Raw genomic sequence first — 15,723 nt, 5'->3', positions numbered from 1 at the left:
TTAGTCTCCAGCTATGACTCCTATCCTGGTTGCTGTAGTTTATTCTGTTGAATTTTTGTTAATACAGTATGCCGGTCATGCTCATATTTCATTGGGGGTGGGGTGTGTGTGATTCTTACTACACAGAGAACCTGTGCAGTGTGTGACAGTTTGTTTTCATCCAGTTTCTACTCTTTGTTCTATAAAGACCACCGTGTGTCTGAACATCCCTGGTTTAACATGGGAAGGAATTTGACTTAGCATTGCTGATACTCAAAGTGTGTAATCAAAGTCAGTAACACAGAAACTCAGACTGATCAGAGTAACAGTTCTTCTCACACACACGTGTATGGGAAAGCCAGCTTTAATTAGAGGTTTTAATAAGTTTTCACTTCTACTCAGTCAATCTCATACAGTATGTGCAGCTTTTTTTTCCCCTGGAAGAAGGGGCCTGGTATTGTCTCCCTGGGATCTGAGTGCAGAGAAAATCCTGCTGTATGCAGATCTCTCTCTGCATGGGCTGTACGTCCACATTACTGTCCTCTCCCTTTGTCTTCAGCATTGCATGCAAGAGGCCACACCTCTATTGGTTCTGGGGCCAGTGGACAGAGGGGGAAGATACACCATGAGTGTTGTCTGCTGCAAGAAACAATTGGACGGTCCTCTGAAAAGCTTTGCAGCTTGAGGCTGTATCAGCTGTTATGTGTAGCCCCTATATCTGACACCTTTTTATTGGCTGCTTTCCCTCCCTCCTCCACTTTTGCTCCCTTGGCATGGAATTTTCTCTCTTGTAGCAGACTAATTAATGCCAAATTCAGTGCAAGTTATACTACTTTACCACTTTACACCTATTTTCTGATCAACTTATGCCCATTGCTGAATTTCACCCAATAGGATGAGGGCCAGCTCCAGGGGTATGCTGTGGCAGCTTTGTGATGCTCCAGCTCGACGGCCAACCTGTGTCATCAAAGTGGCACAACATAGTGGAGAATTTAGCCTCACTTTGTTGAAAGTATGCCTTTCTTGCTATTAAAAAAGCTGTAACTAGGAGATTTAGGGCTATCTGTGGTGTGCAGTTTTTTTGTTTTTGTTTTTTGTTTTTATCATTCTCTGTAGAAGCCGAAGGGTCCACAAAGTTTGGAACAAATGGCTATTTATCAAATAAATTATACGATAATGAGAAGTCTCTCTAACTATCATCCCACCTTTATAAACTCAAGAACAATGGATTTGTCATGCTGGTAAATCTAGTATCCTACTTCCTGGCCAGTGCCCTAAGCCAGCTGTGGAAAGCTGTAAAGGGGCAAAGGTTAGATTTCTTTCCTGTCCCTTGCAGTGATCACCGTGTGCCATGTTGCACATACGGGTATGTTTCATTTCTGTAGTGCCAGTCATCTAAAGGACCACAAGCACTTTACAAGCTATGGGGTAACATGCTACATCAAGCCAAACCCTTAATGTGCAGCTGTACTTAGCTCTCCACTCTCCCTGATTATTCTACCTAGGAGCACAGATAAGTCCCTATTGCTAGCTCAGGGGGCACAGACCCATAAGCGTGCAGAGCATGTGTCTCACCTGCAGGACCAGCCTTGGAGCGGAGGTGTGTGTCTGCAGGTTTTGAAATGAAGTTCTCTTAAACTGGCCCAGTGTTTTTAAAGCAGCTTTTCAGTTGTTCAAACATACTGTGGAAGTTGCCCTTTGATACAGAACAAAACTATGGGCTCATTTTGTGAGCCGGATTTGAACCGGCAAACTAGAAGCGAAAAGCTTTGCCTCCCATTACTATCTATTTCCCTGACTGACGTTTGCATTATCCTTAAGGGTCTGTCTACATTGCAGCTGGGAGTGAGCATCCCAGTCTGGGTAGACAGGCCTGCATGAACAGGACTCCAGTTATCACACTAATAATAGCAGCATGGACGTTGCTGCACCGGTGCTAGCCACCTGATCAGGTGAGTCTGAGCTTGGATGGCTAGCCTGAGCCTCTGCCAGTGCAGCAACATCCACGCTGCCATTTTTAGCGAGATAGCTTGAGCCCTGTTAGCACAGGTCTGTCTACCTAGGCTGTGGCTCTCACTCCCAGCTGCAATTGGTATAGAATTGGTAGACATACCCTCAGTGTCTAATCTTCTTATGATTCTTACTACTCTCTGTGCCTTAGTGACACCCTGTGGCAGTAAGTGCCTCAGGTTAATGCATACAATGTGTCTGGGGAAAGTATTTCCGCGCATCCATTTTTAACTGACCCCATGTCCCCTTCTTTCCATGACTTGTTCAGGGAGACCAAAGCAATCTCTTACTCTCTGCTCTTTTCCTCCTGGCAGACTTGGAGACCAGTTTTACAAAGAAGCCATCGAGCACTGCCGCAGCTACAACTCTCGGCTGTGCGCTGAGCGCAGCGTCCGCCTCCCCTTCCTAGATTCGCAGACTGGGGTAGCTCAGAACAACTGCTACATCTGGATGGAGAAGAGGCATCGGGGACCAGGTAGGCAGCATTCTGTGCGTGTGTGTCTGGAGGGTAGGCCACTGAGCCCTCACGGGGTTTAATTACTAAAAACTCAAACCTGTTAAGGGTCACACAAATAGGAGAAGCTGCCTAAACCTCCTGGCCTGGAGGGGATTCCCTTCGGTAACTGCAGTGAGCGGATCCTAATTATTCTTTCTATTGCTTGACATGGTAGTTTCTAATGCTGCATCATCACAGCTCCTTTATTGCTATTGATCTGAGATAGTTGCATAATAAAGGACCTCTATTCAAGAGAGCCTTGGAAATATTCTAAAGGAGGGAGGACTCTCACCAACCTTATTTCTCAATCTCAATCTCAATCAGTCTTATTTTCTGAAATTCACTTTGCTCTAGTGATTACAGCAGGGGTCTAGGAGTCAAGAGATCTAGATTCTTTTCCCAGATCTGCCTTCGACAGATCATTTGGTCTTCACCTCTGTGTCTCAGTTTTCCATCTGTGAAAGGAGGATAAATGTCCTCATAAATATGTTATGAGGGCAATATGGGCCTGATCCAAAGTCCACTGAATTCAGTGGAAAGTCCTCCATTGACTTCAATGGGCTTTCGATCAGGTTCTAATTCATTATGTTTGTAGAGCATGGAAGTTAAAGTATTGCTGGGTCAACCCTAAGCACCCTACTCTAACAAAATTCCCGCTGAAGTAATTGAGAATGTAGCCAGATGCATTATTTGTTGAGAGAATGGAATTTTTGACATTTTGATCTCTTCCAAGTTGTTTGGTTTTTTTTTTCAATATTTGGGACAAAGACCCAAAGTAAGAGGGGAACACCCAAAATTTACAGTGAAGGGTTGATTATCCAACTGCCTCGGTGGGAAGTGTACACATTTATAAATAATTGGGGTTCTGGATAACGGATGTTCTCAGTTCAATAGACATTGGATGATATAGCTCTGTTTTGGATAATTGATGGTTGGGTAATGGAGGTTGCACCCGCTCCTTAACTAATGTGTGATTCATTTTAGAGCCAAAATAGTATTTTGTATAATTTGTGTTTCATGGGTTTCCTTTTTGCGTAAATCATTTACAATAAGCAAAAATGAAATCCTACCAAGATGGTGGTGGCAGTGGTAGTGGTGTTGGTGGTGGGGCAGAAGAGTAACTGTGGGTCTCTCAAGAGGAATGTGATTTGTAATAAGGGACAGCATCTATGTGTGCAGTGCTAGCGCCATGTCCTGCTTACTTACTCTTGTGAGTAGTCCCGTTGAAGTCAATGGGCCTACTTGCAGAAGTAAGGTGAGTTGTTTTGGTTCTTGGGGTTTGCAGCTGTGGAGGGAGCAGACTGGCTGTGTTCAGATCAAACTCTGTAGTGATGCTTTTGCAAATGAGAATAGTGGCAGGAAGCAGGCTGCCTTCCCTCATTCTAGCCCCACTTTTTTGCATGTGTTTCAGCAAATCTATCTAGGTGCTTAAATGGCTATAGAATCTGAATGTCTCAAGTGTTTAAGAAGAGAAATAACAATCTCTCACTCTTTCTTCCTTCCTAAACTCTGGGGGGAATGTCTGGATTAGTTTCTCGCTCTTGGTTTCTGTGTGTGTTCATGTGCATTTTGTACATGTGCAGGTTGAGGGAAAGCTAAGTCCAAGATGTGAGTTTTTGTGTCTAGTTCTGTTTGTGGGGAGGTCCTTGGTCATTCTTATTTCTTGTGGTAGACAGTTCCACAGTCTTGGGATGGTGCAGCCTGTTCCTTTCTCTGTGACTGGCCAGGTGGAGTCATAGCTGGCCCAGGGGCATATGGAGGAAACAGTTCCTACATTCCACCAAGTTCAGGGACTGGAATTTTCCCTGGCCATTTCACAGGGCACAGAATGGGGGAAGGCATCTTGCACTGTTCCCCACCTGCACACCAGGGCTCAGGGCTTGTGTGTACATAAATATTAACCCAGAATAAGGTAGCATGTGAATTTAAAACAGATTAACTATTCCCAATTAATTCCATGTGTGGATGCTCTTATTCTGGAATAAGATTGCCTTATTCCAAATTAGTTTACTCCATTTTGGTAGCAGATTAAACTAATTCGGAATAAGGTGCTCTCATTCCAAGGTAAGAGCATCCACACATGGAATTGATGGGGTATGGCTATTCCAGCATAACACCTCCCGCCTCACCCCCACCCAATGTAAACAAGTCCTGAGGCTAGGGTTGGCCCTAACTAGTTAAACCTTACAATACCCAAAGTAAGACCAGCTCTAAGTAAAGGATACGTGGGAGTCACGTCACTGATCACCGAAATGCAGCCACTCCTGGTGTGGGATATAGAAGCTGTGTTATTAGTGCACATCAACACTACATTATCATTTAGGATAAGTTCTGAAGGATGGTAATACCTTATCCACTTGAAACTACAAGAGGAGTTTGGGTAGGCAGAATGTAGTTACCTGAGCTGGAATTTGTCTTGGTCTCTGGGGACCTTCCTTCCCATGAGAAAAGTCTCATGGGATCTTTAGTGACCACCGTTGGTTTTGTTTCATCTGAAAGCTCCCTGTTCCAGAGAGATTATGCTTTGGCAAAACAAGCTAATTTTTGCTTTTTGTTGTTGTTAATGTATTTACCCCAAGAGCTTCTGTTCCTGCAGCATCTGGTTATGAGTGAGATACGGTTGTTTTTATCCGTTTGAACTCACTTACACACATAAGCAGGTATGCATTTATTATATGTAGAAGACAGATGCTGGAGGGAGCATATGCTACAAGGATGGCACAAGGCAGCCTTGTACCAGGCACACTGTTATCTTGATGTTTATAGGAGGAATCATTGTCTAGTGTTTAAAGCATAGGGCCAGGAGAGCTGGGTTCTTTGACCAGGTTTGTCACTAACTCACTGTTATCTTGGGCAAATTTGTCGACCTTAGCCATACTTGCATCACTGTGCCTCAGTTTCTCTGTCTATGAAATGGGGATAATAGCGTTTCCCTTTCTCACAGGGCTGTGATGAGGACTGATTAGTGGCAAGACATGTTTCATTTAGAATTTAAATAGGCTGAAGCCGCCTGTATCTGCATCAGCTACCAAACCTGAGGTCTTTTTTATTTAAACTATAATGATTTAGAAAGAAACCAAGAATCCCTCCTCCCCCATATTCGCTTTGCTGTTCCTTGATGTGATTAGCTCATTTAGTGCTCCCTTGGGTCTCTCTGTACCATCCATCTCTTGTAGCCCCATTGTGACGGGACACAGCATCTATCTGTGGTGTGAGCATTGCTGTTTCCAGGCTGCACACACTGTGCTTGTGGCAATATTAAACCAATGAGAATTCTCCACCAGGCACTCTGGTGTCTGGGTTGTGTGCACCCCTTTGCTTTGTTTACTGGCCTTCGCTTCCCCCATCTCTAACCTGAAGCACTGCACACAGGAAACAGAAAAGATCCAGAACCTCCTTTCACTTACACATGGTTTAAAAGCAGGAGAGGAGAGTCAGACGCCCCATGGATAAACTTGGTTTCTTACAGCCTTCTTGTAAAGGCGTTAGAAGGCTGCCTCTCGCGACACAGTTCAGGGTTAATTTCACACAACACTGCACATAACTCCCTCCCTCTTTTCCCTTCCTTCCCCAGCCTTTCACGCAAGCTTTGAGTTATGACTCTCCTACACTAATGAGATAAACAACATAACTCACTGCAGGTTCTGCTATTTCCTCTATAAGCAAATTGTTGGAACCTTCTGTGGTTGCCCTATAAGGCACAACAGTGCAAGACAACCCAGCAAGTACTAGAGAGGGCAAGAACTGTACATGTTTTACCGTGGGCACAGGCAGAGTCAGAGTAGGGGAGGTAGGTTCAAAGCAGATGTAAAAGGACCTCTCTCTTGCCACCTCCTCCACAAAAATGACCAATGGTTCACACTTTACTTGATCATGTTGATAGATTGGTGGTTGGGGGGTGGGGGACAATGGTGTAAATCTTCCCTCTTGAAAACGGTATCAAACCTGTGTGAATCAAGTGAAAGTTTATTTAGTGGCTGGCTAAACACTGCTGAGCAGGGATTTATTGAATAGCAGAGGAGAGCTCCCCTCAAAAGTTTCATAGGGTCAGTTTGGAGGCCTTCAGGAGCTTATCTGAGTCCATCTGGTGACGAATTGGCCTGGAGGCCTTCCTACAATATTTCTGGGACTTCCTGCTTCCAGCTGAGCTTTTAGTATTTTGATGTTTGTGATTCACCATCTTTGCTGGAGCCTAGAAGTGCCAATTTGTGAGAGACCGAGAAACAATAGAACCAAAGCTTTTCAAATCTTACCAAAAAAACAAAAAAAAAGTTAGGTTTTGGGTTAAAGCTCAGGTGCAGGATTTTACCCAAATCCCGCATCCCAAAGGAACAGGTCAAGGAACCTGATTCTCCTTTCTCACCATTTTTTACACCAAAGTAAGACTGTGAATGCCCCTGCACAGGGCATGTTTGTGGGAGGGTTATACTCCTTGTATGCTCCCCCACAATGACCCACAGCCAGTCACAATGTATACTTAATAATAGCAATTTAAATACTAGTTAAGGTTTGTAAAGTGCCTTGAAGAAGTATGTCAAGCACTATAGAAGAGCTAGGTAATTCAGTGTTTTTCCTTCCAAAGCCAGTCATAGACTATACACAACCCACTGAAATGCAGCATTCTCTGAGGTAGGGTGTAACAACTGTCACACTGCATAACAGGGAAGGGAAATTGTTGCTAAGGCCACCAGAGCCAACCCCCATTCTTACAGAAAGTGTCAATCCATGCAGGGCAGACAAGAACTTTGTTTTCAGGATCTTCTCCAAAAGCCCCTCCCATCCCCCAGTGAATTTGTTGGTGCTCAGTTTATCTGCTGTGACAGGGTCAGGCCAGATGGCTACAGGAGAGTGATAGAAGGCAGATATATTAGCCCCAGGTTAAGTAGGTCCCTTTTCCTTGGGTAAGGTAACAGGGAAGGTTCCAGAACAATCAGGAACTTTCTGGAAACAAGGCAGACAGGCTGATTAGAACACCTGCAGCCAATCAAGAAGCTGCTAGAATCAATTAAGGCAGACTAATCAGGGCACCTGGGTTTAAAAGGAGCTCACTTCAGTTTGTGGTGCGTGCGAGGAGCTGGGAGCAAGAGGTGGAAGAAGCTGAGAGTGAGAGGGCATACTACTGGAAGACTGAGAAGTACAAGTATTATCAGACATCAGGAGGAAGGTCCTGTGGTGAGAATAAAGAAGGTTTCGGGAGGAGGCCATGGGGAAGTAGCCCAGAGAGTTGTAGCTGTCATGCAGCTGTTACAGGAGCCCCTGTAGACAGCTGCAATCCACAGGGCCCTCGGCTGGAACCCGGAGTAGAGGGCGGGCCCGGGTTGCCCCCATCCCTCCATCCCCCCAACTCCCTACTTGATACTGGAGGAGTTGACCTGGACTGTGGGTTCCCCCAGAGGGGAAAGACTCTGGCCTGTTCCCCAATCCACTAGGTGGATCAGCAGAGACTGCGGGGATTGTTCTTCTTCCTTTCCCCATGCTGGCCAGTGATGAGGCTAACTGAGTGAACTGCATATTTGAGCCACGAAAGTGGCCAAACTGAGGGCTGCCGTGAACCTCTGAGGTGAGAAAATCCGCAAATGAGCACAGGACCCACCAAGGCAGAGGAGGAACTTTGTCACACTGCCTCAAGAGGATAAAGGGTGGCTTGACCCTGCTGGGATTTGAACTTTATTTTCTGGGAGTCTCCATATTTCAAACTGAAGACTTAGGCTGCACTTGCCAAATTTGATTTGCTCTTTCCTTTGGGGTGAGCAACTGGGATGGCCCAGTTTTCACAAGTAAGTAGGGTGTCAGTTTTTTTCATAATCAACATCTGGTTTGGGGAGTAGATTTTGTTCCTGGTTTGGTGAATGTTCTTTGCTTTTATGTAAGGCTGGCTTAGACCACTCCGCTGTCACCATATGGTAGGATTGTTCTGCATTATTGACATAGGTTTGATATTGTCAAGTTGTTCAAAAATGACCATTTGTGTCCATGGGGTTAAAGCCGTTCCCATCCTATCGGTTATAATTCTTTTTTTTTTTTTTTAAGTGGCGGTCTGGTTGCAGTGAACCCCTGTGCAGAGTGAAATATGTTTAGTGAGACATGTGGCTTCTCTGTAGGGCTGATTCTGCAAGATGCTGAGCTGCTTCTGGGATGCCGAATGCCTTCAGTTGTCTGAGCTGCTTCTCACTTTGCAGGATTGACCCCTATAGTATGGTAATACTGGGAATGGAGAAACAGAGATGCTTGAGAAAATAATGGGGATTTACAAATGCGAAGGGGACCACATTTATTTTTTGCTTTTAACCCACAGGACTGGCCCCAGGTCAGCTGTACACATATCCTGCTCGCTGCTGGCGCAAAAAGAGACGCTTACATCCTCCTGAGGACTCCAGGCTGAAGCTTCTGGAAATTAAACCTGGTACGTGTTTTGTGTTTTTTTTCTCACTTTCTCTCTCCTCTGTGTTGCATTCACTGAGGTGTCGTGGATCAAGTGAAGACTGGCATACGCACAGCACTGGTGCTTAGTCTCTGGACTCTGTCTTGGCCTGTCTCCTCCTTCTTCTCTTTATGCGGTGGACTTGATAAAATCTCCATTCTTTTTTTTAGAAAATAAAATAAATATAAGTCTGCAGGCCAAATTCATCCCTGGCATAAGTGGGTGTAACTCTCATTGAAACCACCAGGAGCTGAACCCACTTATATGAATCTTGTCTTCCATTCATAAGGATATAAAGGGACAATCAGTTATCATAAGAATGGCCATACTGGGTCAGACCAAAGGTCCATCCAGCCCAGTATCCTGTCTTCTGACAGTGGCCAATGCCAGGTGCCCCAGAGGAAATCAAGTGATTCATCCCCTGTCGTTCATTCCCAGCTTCTGGCAAACAGAGGCTAGGGACACCATCCCTGCCCATCCTGGCTAATAGCCATTGATGGACCTATCCTTCATGAACATATCTAGTTCTTTTTTGAACCCTGTTATAGTGACTGCCAAAGTGTTAGTAACATGAAGCTTCGCTATGGCCTCTGTTGTGAAATCTTTGCTAGGAAGAGGGGTGAGACCACTGATTTGTGTGCAGAATCGTGCACTGATAAATTTGTGTAGTGCCTAGCACAATAGGTGCTACTGCAATATAAATAGTTAATCATAACAGTTAGTGAGGATGTGGAACATTGTGTGTGTGTTTTAGTCCCTTTGATTTTCACCCTTGCTATCCTTGGTGCTCCTCCTTACCACTTAACTAATTTGAAATGGAGAGTCTGGATGCTGAATGAGTTATTGTAAAGCAGATGTGGAGGATCAGCAGCTGTGTCCGGTAGAGTGCAGTGTGGTGCATTCCTCAATGCAGTTAGTAGTAAAGGCATACTGTCTTTAGGGTCATATATTTATGAGAAAGAGGGAACACACTGGGAGCTGTATGTGGTTTTCAAGAGGAGAGACACAGCCAGTATAAAATACGCACATTCAACCGAAAATATAAATTAACAAAATATTAAAAAATATTTGACAGCATAAGGTGTCTGGGAACTGAGTGGTGAGCAACAATACCCGGAATTGGTTTTAGTGCAGTCATTTGTGGAGCAGGAGGTAGAAAAGATGCAGAGCCAAGTCTTGACTCCAGGGAGGTCAGAGGCAAAATTCTTGTCGACTTCAGTGAGACCAGGTTTTGGCTCATTATCCCCATGATAGCAGAGGTCACTAATAAGATGGGTAAAAGGAAGGAAGTACTGTAATTGCCAAATAAGGGTTACAAACCGTGGACAAAATCAAGACCAGGGGACTGATCGTGAACTCACACAGTGTAAAGGAGAAATTACTCTATTGTAATAAAATAATAATGATAATACAATATACTTTTGCACTGTATAGTATTTTTCATCTGTAGATGTCAAAGAACAGGACCATGTCTCAGCCAGTTAGAGTATTGCATTTGGTAATCGAAAATAAATACATTCAATACAAGCCCGCTTTAGTGTGAAATGCAATTGCATTAAAGTATTTTCTCTGTCATTTTTTAGTTCCATGCTAATATGAACATTTCACAAAAATCTCTCTGATAATTAACGATGCTCTTAGTGTCCAGCGCTGTGCCTGTGGAATTTAGTTTGTGAAATATTTTCATTTAACAGTAATTATCTTCACATCTTGTGATCTAACTCCTAAATAGCTGTTGCTACAGCAACCTTTGGACAACCACCTCTCTTTGGCCATTGTAGACTGGGACAGTTGCATGGGTAGCTGTAGTAAAATCATGTGATCAACAGTCTAGCAATTTTTATGTTAATACTAATTATGAAAACCCATAGACCATGCGGCAGAAATAAAGTACTGCATAAGTTCATTTGCTGTAACTACTTAAAGTGACAATGTAGCCATCATTATCACTTTGTATTACCAGGCAATTATGAATTACACTAAATATTTGACATTTAATTTCACATGTGCTGGACTCCATCTTTCGATGGTGAGATCTTTCATATCTTAAGAAATAAGCATTATGGCTCATGGGAATAAATCACTGTGTGTCTGCGTATGATTGCACATGGATCTTTATAGCCAATCTGTAGTGCCCGTCATCCAAGCGCCTCAAATCCTCTAACTGACATTACACCTGATCCTGAAGGGTGCTGAGCTCTTCTTGGAAAGTGAGGAGTGCCCTCATCTCCTATGAAAGTTGCTTATCATAGCCCAGGAGCTCAGTGCCTCTCAGGATTGGGTGCATTAAATGGACAGTGTCATGTTAAAATCATATATTTTCAAAAGACAGTTTTAGTATTTTTATTATTTATGTTCTGGTAGGGGCTATAGACCTAGCCAAGAGTTAGGGCCCCATTCTGCTAGGCACTGCACAACTACGTAGCAGGGAACTTACTCATACAGATGTTAAATGACTGGCCCATGGTCACGCAATAGCTGGAAATAAGCTGGGAATTGAACCAAGAACAGAACCCACATCTCCTGAGTCCCAGTCCAGTGTCTTAGCCATGAGATCATCTTTGTCTCAATTTTCCTTACCTATGTTACGAATAACATCCTTGATTATTAGAGCAGAAAAAAAAGGTGAAATCTACTTTTCACTGTGTAGACAGTTTCCTTTTAGCATTTCTCTCAGCTTGGCCAACTAAAATAGGTTAACAAGTTTCTTCATTGGTTCCAGTCATTTTCTAGTTAGTTACACTCTTTGTTCTCATACAGTAGTGCAAGACTGCAATGTTTCACTTAAAAATGTTGGAGGGAAAAGTTTGTTTTCACTAATGTTTAAAAAAAATCATGGAAACTTTTTGATTATTCCATAATTGCCTTTGAGTTTCTGCTATATTATAAACCCTAAAATCTGCAAAAAGGATTATATTGTAATCAAAATTGGTAGGTTCGATCTGTGGCTAAATTAGAACATTTCTGTAAAAGTTAAAGTGAATTGAGCAAGGTGCACTGGAATTACGAGACCCTAAAATTGTTGTTTACCAGAGTCCAAACCTCAGATAGGTGCCTGCAGACTTAATTTCACCGCAGTGATGTTTTTTTTGTGTAGGAATTGATCTCAGGTTCTGTAAACATTATTGAAAATGCTAAATTTTCACCCAAATTTGACCTGACAGCCAGAAGATGGTAATAACTTTTGATCTCTACTGACAGGGACTGGAATTGATCTAAAGGTGAGGAATTCTATAACCCATTACCAATCCATATTATATTGGCAGTATTCCCCCAAATCTTAAACTTAAAAATTTTTTTTTTTTAAATCTGCTTTTCATTCAAACACTTATGCATTTTTTTAAACAATGAAGGGTTTTATTTGTAACATACTCTCCAGTGCTTAAAAATAACATTTTTTTCTAGCTGATTTCGTTTTTCCTTTTCCATATGATAGTCACTGGTTCCACCTGCCAGCCCTTAAGTTTGTTGCAGAATTTGAAACGAACCCTGCTTATTTCTGCTTACTTTCTTGTATGGGCATCTGTCTGTACAGATTGCTGCTGCAGGGCCAGCAGAGGGAGCAACAAATAGCATGTGATTAGTGTGTGCAGGGCCTGACGCTGCTTTCACTTAAACAGATGTGAATTGGGAGTAACTCCGTTGAAGTTAGTGGATTTACATGAGTATAAAACTTGTGTGAGAAGAATTAGGCCCATTATGTATGTTTTATTTCTTTGTATAGATTTCTCTGTGACAAGAATGGTTTATTGTTTTTGTTTTTTTTAAATGTATTTATTTATTTAGGGCAATCTCAGTGAAACTATGACAGTTTTATGGTACAGTTAGGTCAAATGTTAGGTTTGGGTAAATCACAGACACATAGAAGAGACCATTACGATTATCTGGTCTGAACTTCTGCATAACACAGGCCATAGAATTTCACCCTGTAATTTCTGCATCAAGCATACAACGTCTGGACGACCTAGAGAATATCTCAAAATTATCCCTTGATTTCCACCATCTGTTCTACGTACAGTAAACTTGCAGGGAAGGACAAGCAGTGAAACATTTAACATTTTGAGGAGCAGACTTTAATTTTCATGAAGTATTTTATAGGGTACAGTGCTGCATGCCAAAATAGAAGAGCAACAGATATAATGCACATATGGATATAGTCTACCCTGTGGTTGTACAGCATGTATGCAGATATAATACTTTCTAGATCACTTTGGAGTGAAATTCAGCCTCATAGTCTGAGCACAAGACTGGGAACAGGAACTCCTGAGGTGTTTTTTTTTGTTTTTTTGTATTAGTGCTGGTCAGAAAATTTCAAAATGTTTGAAATTTGGAAGCAAAATGAGCCATTTGTGTTGTTTTGTAGAATTTCTAACTGCTACACTCCTATTTTTTTTTTAATCGGTTCTAAGTCTGTTTGGAAAACATTGATGAAAAATGGATAAGAGGAAATTCATTGACATTTCCCCCCTTTTTGGACCAGCTTTAGTTTTTACCTGGACTAAAGTAAATATTGATTCCTCTTGTGCCCTTGGACAAGTCCCTGCAGCTCTGATTCAGCAAAGCACGACAGCATGTAGATGACTAGTGAGTGCAAAAGCACTGCACAGTTGGAACTGTAAGCTCCCTATTCTCCACTATTTCTGTCTCCAGTTTGTACTTAGCAGACAGTGGCTGCCACTGGGAAACGTTTGTCATGCCCTGATCTTCATCCACCCAACCCTGGCAGAAGTTAGCAGGAGGGGGTTTACTCTAACGTCTGCCATAGGTGTAAACTATGCTAGTGGGAGAGGGGTCTCCTGCCCCTTGATACATTCCCCCTCCCCATCCCCTTATACACACCCTTAGCCCAGTCTACACTACCTCCACCATCGTTAGATCAGCAGAGATTCTCCCTCCAGTCCAAATCTCTAAGCAGTTTGTTCACTTTGCTCTTCTTATATGCTGCAAAGTGAACTTGATGGACCAGAGCATCTGGCCCACAGCACTTTATACCCATGTGTGTACAGGAGTAAATGACTGTACAAGACGCAATGCAGTGGAGAATGAAGTCGAAATCTTGCTACCTCAGTTTCTCTGTCGGTAAAATGGAGGTAATAATACTTGTTTTATTTTATCTATGTTAGGGAAGTGTTGCAAGGGTTAATTAATGAATATTTGTGAAGCGCTTGGAGGTCTTAAAGTGAAAAGGACTATATAAATTAAAAACATGTTGTTTGTTATGGGTTTTTAAACCACATTTTGGTCATCAACACACAGCCTTGCAAAACAGTCATGAAAATTTACCATCCCAGGAGCAAAATCTGCTTATCTACCCTTTCCAGGATGATGATGCAGAACAACTATTTAAACTCATTCATCCAAAATAAATAAATAAATAAATAAATCACTCCAGGTGAGTGAAGGAGTAGAATTTTGTAAGGCTGTATGAGCAGGGTAAATGTTGTAAAGATCATTCTGATGTTGCCCAGTGTAACTCTTTTTGCTTTGTGCTGACCTTCTGTGAGCCGTGCATTGTATGGCTACCAGGGCTGCCTAAGCTGTGATAACTTCCCTCCTAAGGGAATTAAAGCACGTACAATCCTTGCTGGAAGCAGTTATCTTGTGATAAGCTGTAACTTCTTAGCCTTCTAATTTAATTCTTTAGGTTCAAGGGCATGAGAGTGAGTGTGTAATATTGCCCCAAATGGAATTTCATGATCTTGGATGCCTGAAAATCAAACATACCCATTTCTAGATGAGCAAATAATTCTTGGTGGAGAATTAAGTCAGTAAAGCTAAACCACTTTTTGTATTTGTGGACTATCTGGAAGTACATTGCTATTTTCTCAATTTGTCTTTGGAATTTATGGGACTAACTTTTTGTCTCTTTCTCCCCCTTTCCTCTGTAGATTGAGATGGACTAGTTCACGGCAAGTATTTGATACTTGCTATTCGAAATTACACGTGTGTTGGTTAGCACTGATTGGTCTCATAAATCACATGGTGTGGCTTCTTTTCTTGCCAGCTCTTACAATTAGGAAAAGGGCTTCCCGAAGAAGCCGCTGGGGCTTTGAATCTCTCAAGTGGCTTGATCCAAAGCCAGTTGAAGTCAGTTGAAGTCATGCGCTAACTCCAGTGTGCTGTGGATCAGGCCAATGCAAAAGTAGCAAATAATCAGGACTAGGGAAATGTTAATTCTGTATCTTTCTGGGCCACCTAGGCCTTTCCCTGAGACACCATTCCTAGAAAATCTAGACCAGGTACAAAATGTGTGCAAAACTGGGGTAGTTTGGGGTAAAATTTTCCCAAGCACTCCAAGTCCCATTATCAAAAGTGAGGTAAGCACTCAGGAGCCAAAGTCCTATTGATTTTTCAAATATGACTTAGCCTCCTAAAAATTTTAGGTTATTTTTTAAAATGTTATCCAGTGGTCCTGATGCTGCAAATGCTTAAGCACATGCTTAACTGTAATCAGGTGAGCAGTCCTTTGGCTTCAATTAGATGATTTGCATGACTAAAGTAAAGCAGGTATTTACATGTTTGCTGGATCAGAGTGTGCGAATGAGGCACGTAGCTGACCCTGCATTTTTGCATGCACAATTATGTGTATATGGGCCTCAAATGAATGACACATACTTTTTAAATATAAAAAAATTGTCTTCTTTGAGGTACACAAAAGCAAATTTGAAAGATGTTAAAAGAAAAAACTGCAAAACCTGGAAATAATAACAAAAAAGTCCTGTGTGTGAAACTGCCATTAATTTGAACATATATAATTTTTACATTTCTGTTTTCAAAGGGTTTTTTGTTGTATTTTATATTTTGAGATTGCAGCTGG

The 15,723-nt window shown here is 42.3% G+C and overlaps 1 protein-coding gene across 11 annotated transcripts in view; it reads left to right on the top strand.

Moving 5' to 3' along the window:
* DPF3 (double PHD fingers 3) overlaps window positions 1–15,723 on the top strand; it is a 225,779-nt gene that overhangs the window by 88,221 nt on the left and 121,835 nt on the right. For all 11 annotated transcript variants that reach the window (XR_005225503.2, XR_005225502.2, XR_005225499.2 and 8 more), the window contains exons 2-3: window positions 2,304–2,464; window positions 8,781–8,888. Coding sequence is in view for 6 of the 11 variants with exons in the window: in XM_007055736.4 (XP_007055798.2) it covers window positions 2,304–2,464; window positions 8,781–8,888 (269 nt within the window). In the remaining 5 variants the exon portion in view is untranslated. The remainder of the gene's footprint in view (window positions 1–2,303; window positions 2,465–8,780; window positions 8,889–15,723) is intronic.

Source organism: Chelonia mydas, chromosome 6, assembly GCF_015237465.2.
Source record: "Chelonia mydas isolate rCheMyd1 chromosome 6, rCheMyd1.pri.v2, whole genome shotgun sequence".
In the NCBI taxonomy this organism is placed as follows: Eukaryota; Metazoa; Chordata; order Testudines; family Cheloniidae; genus Chelonia; species Chelonia mydas.
The sequence above is the reverse complement of the archived record's forward strand: the minus strand, read 5'-3'. Positions and strand labels throughout refer to the sequence as shown.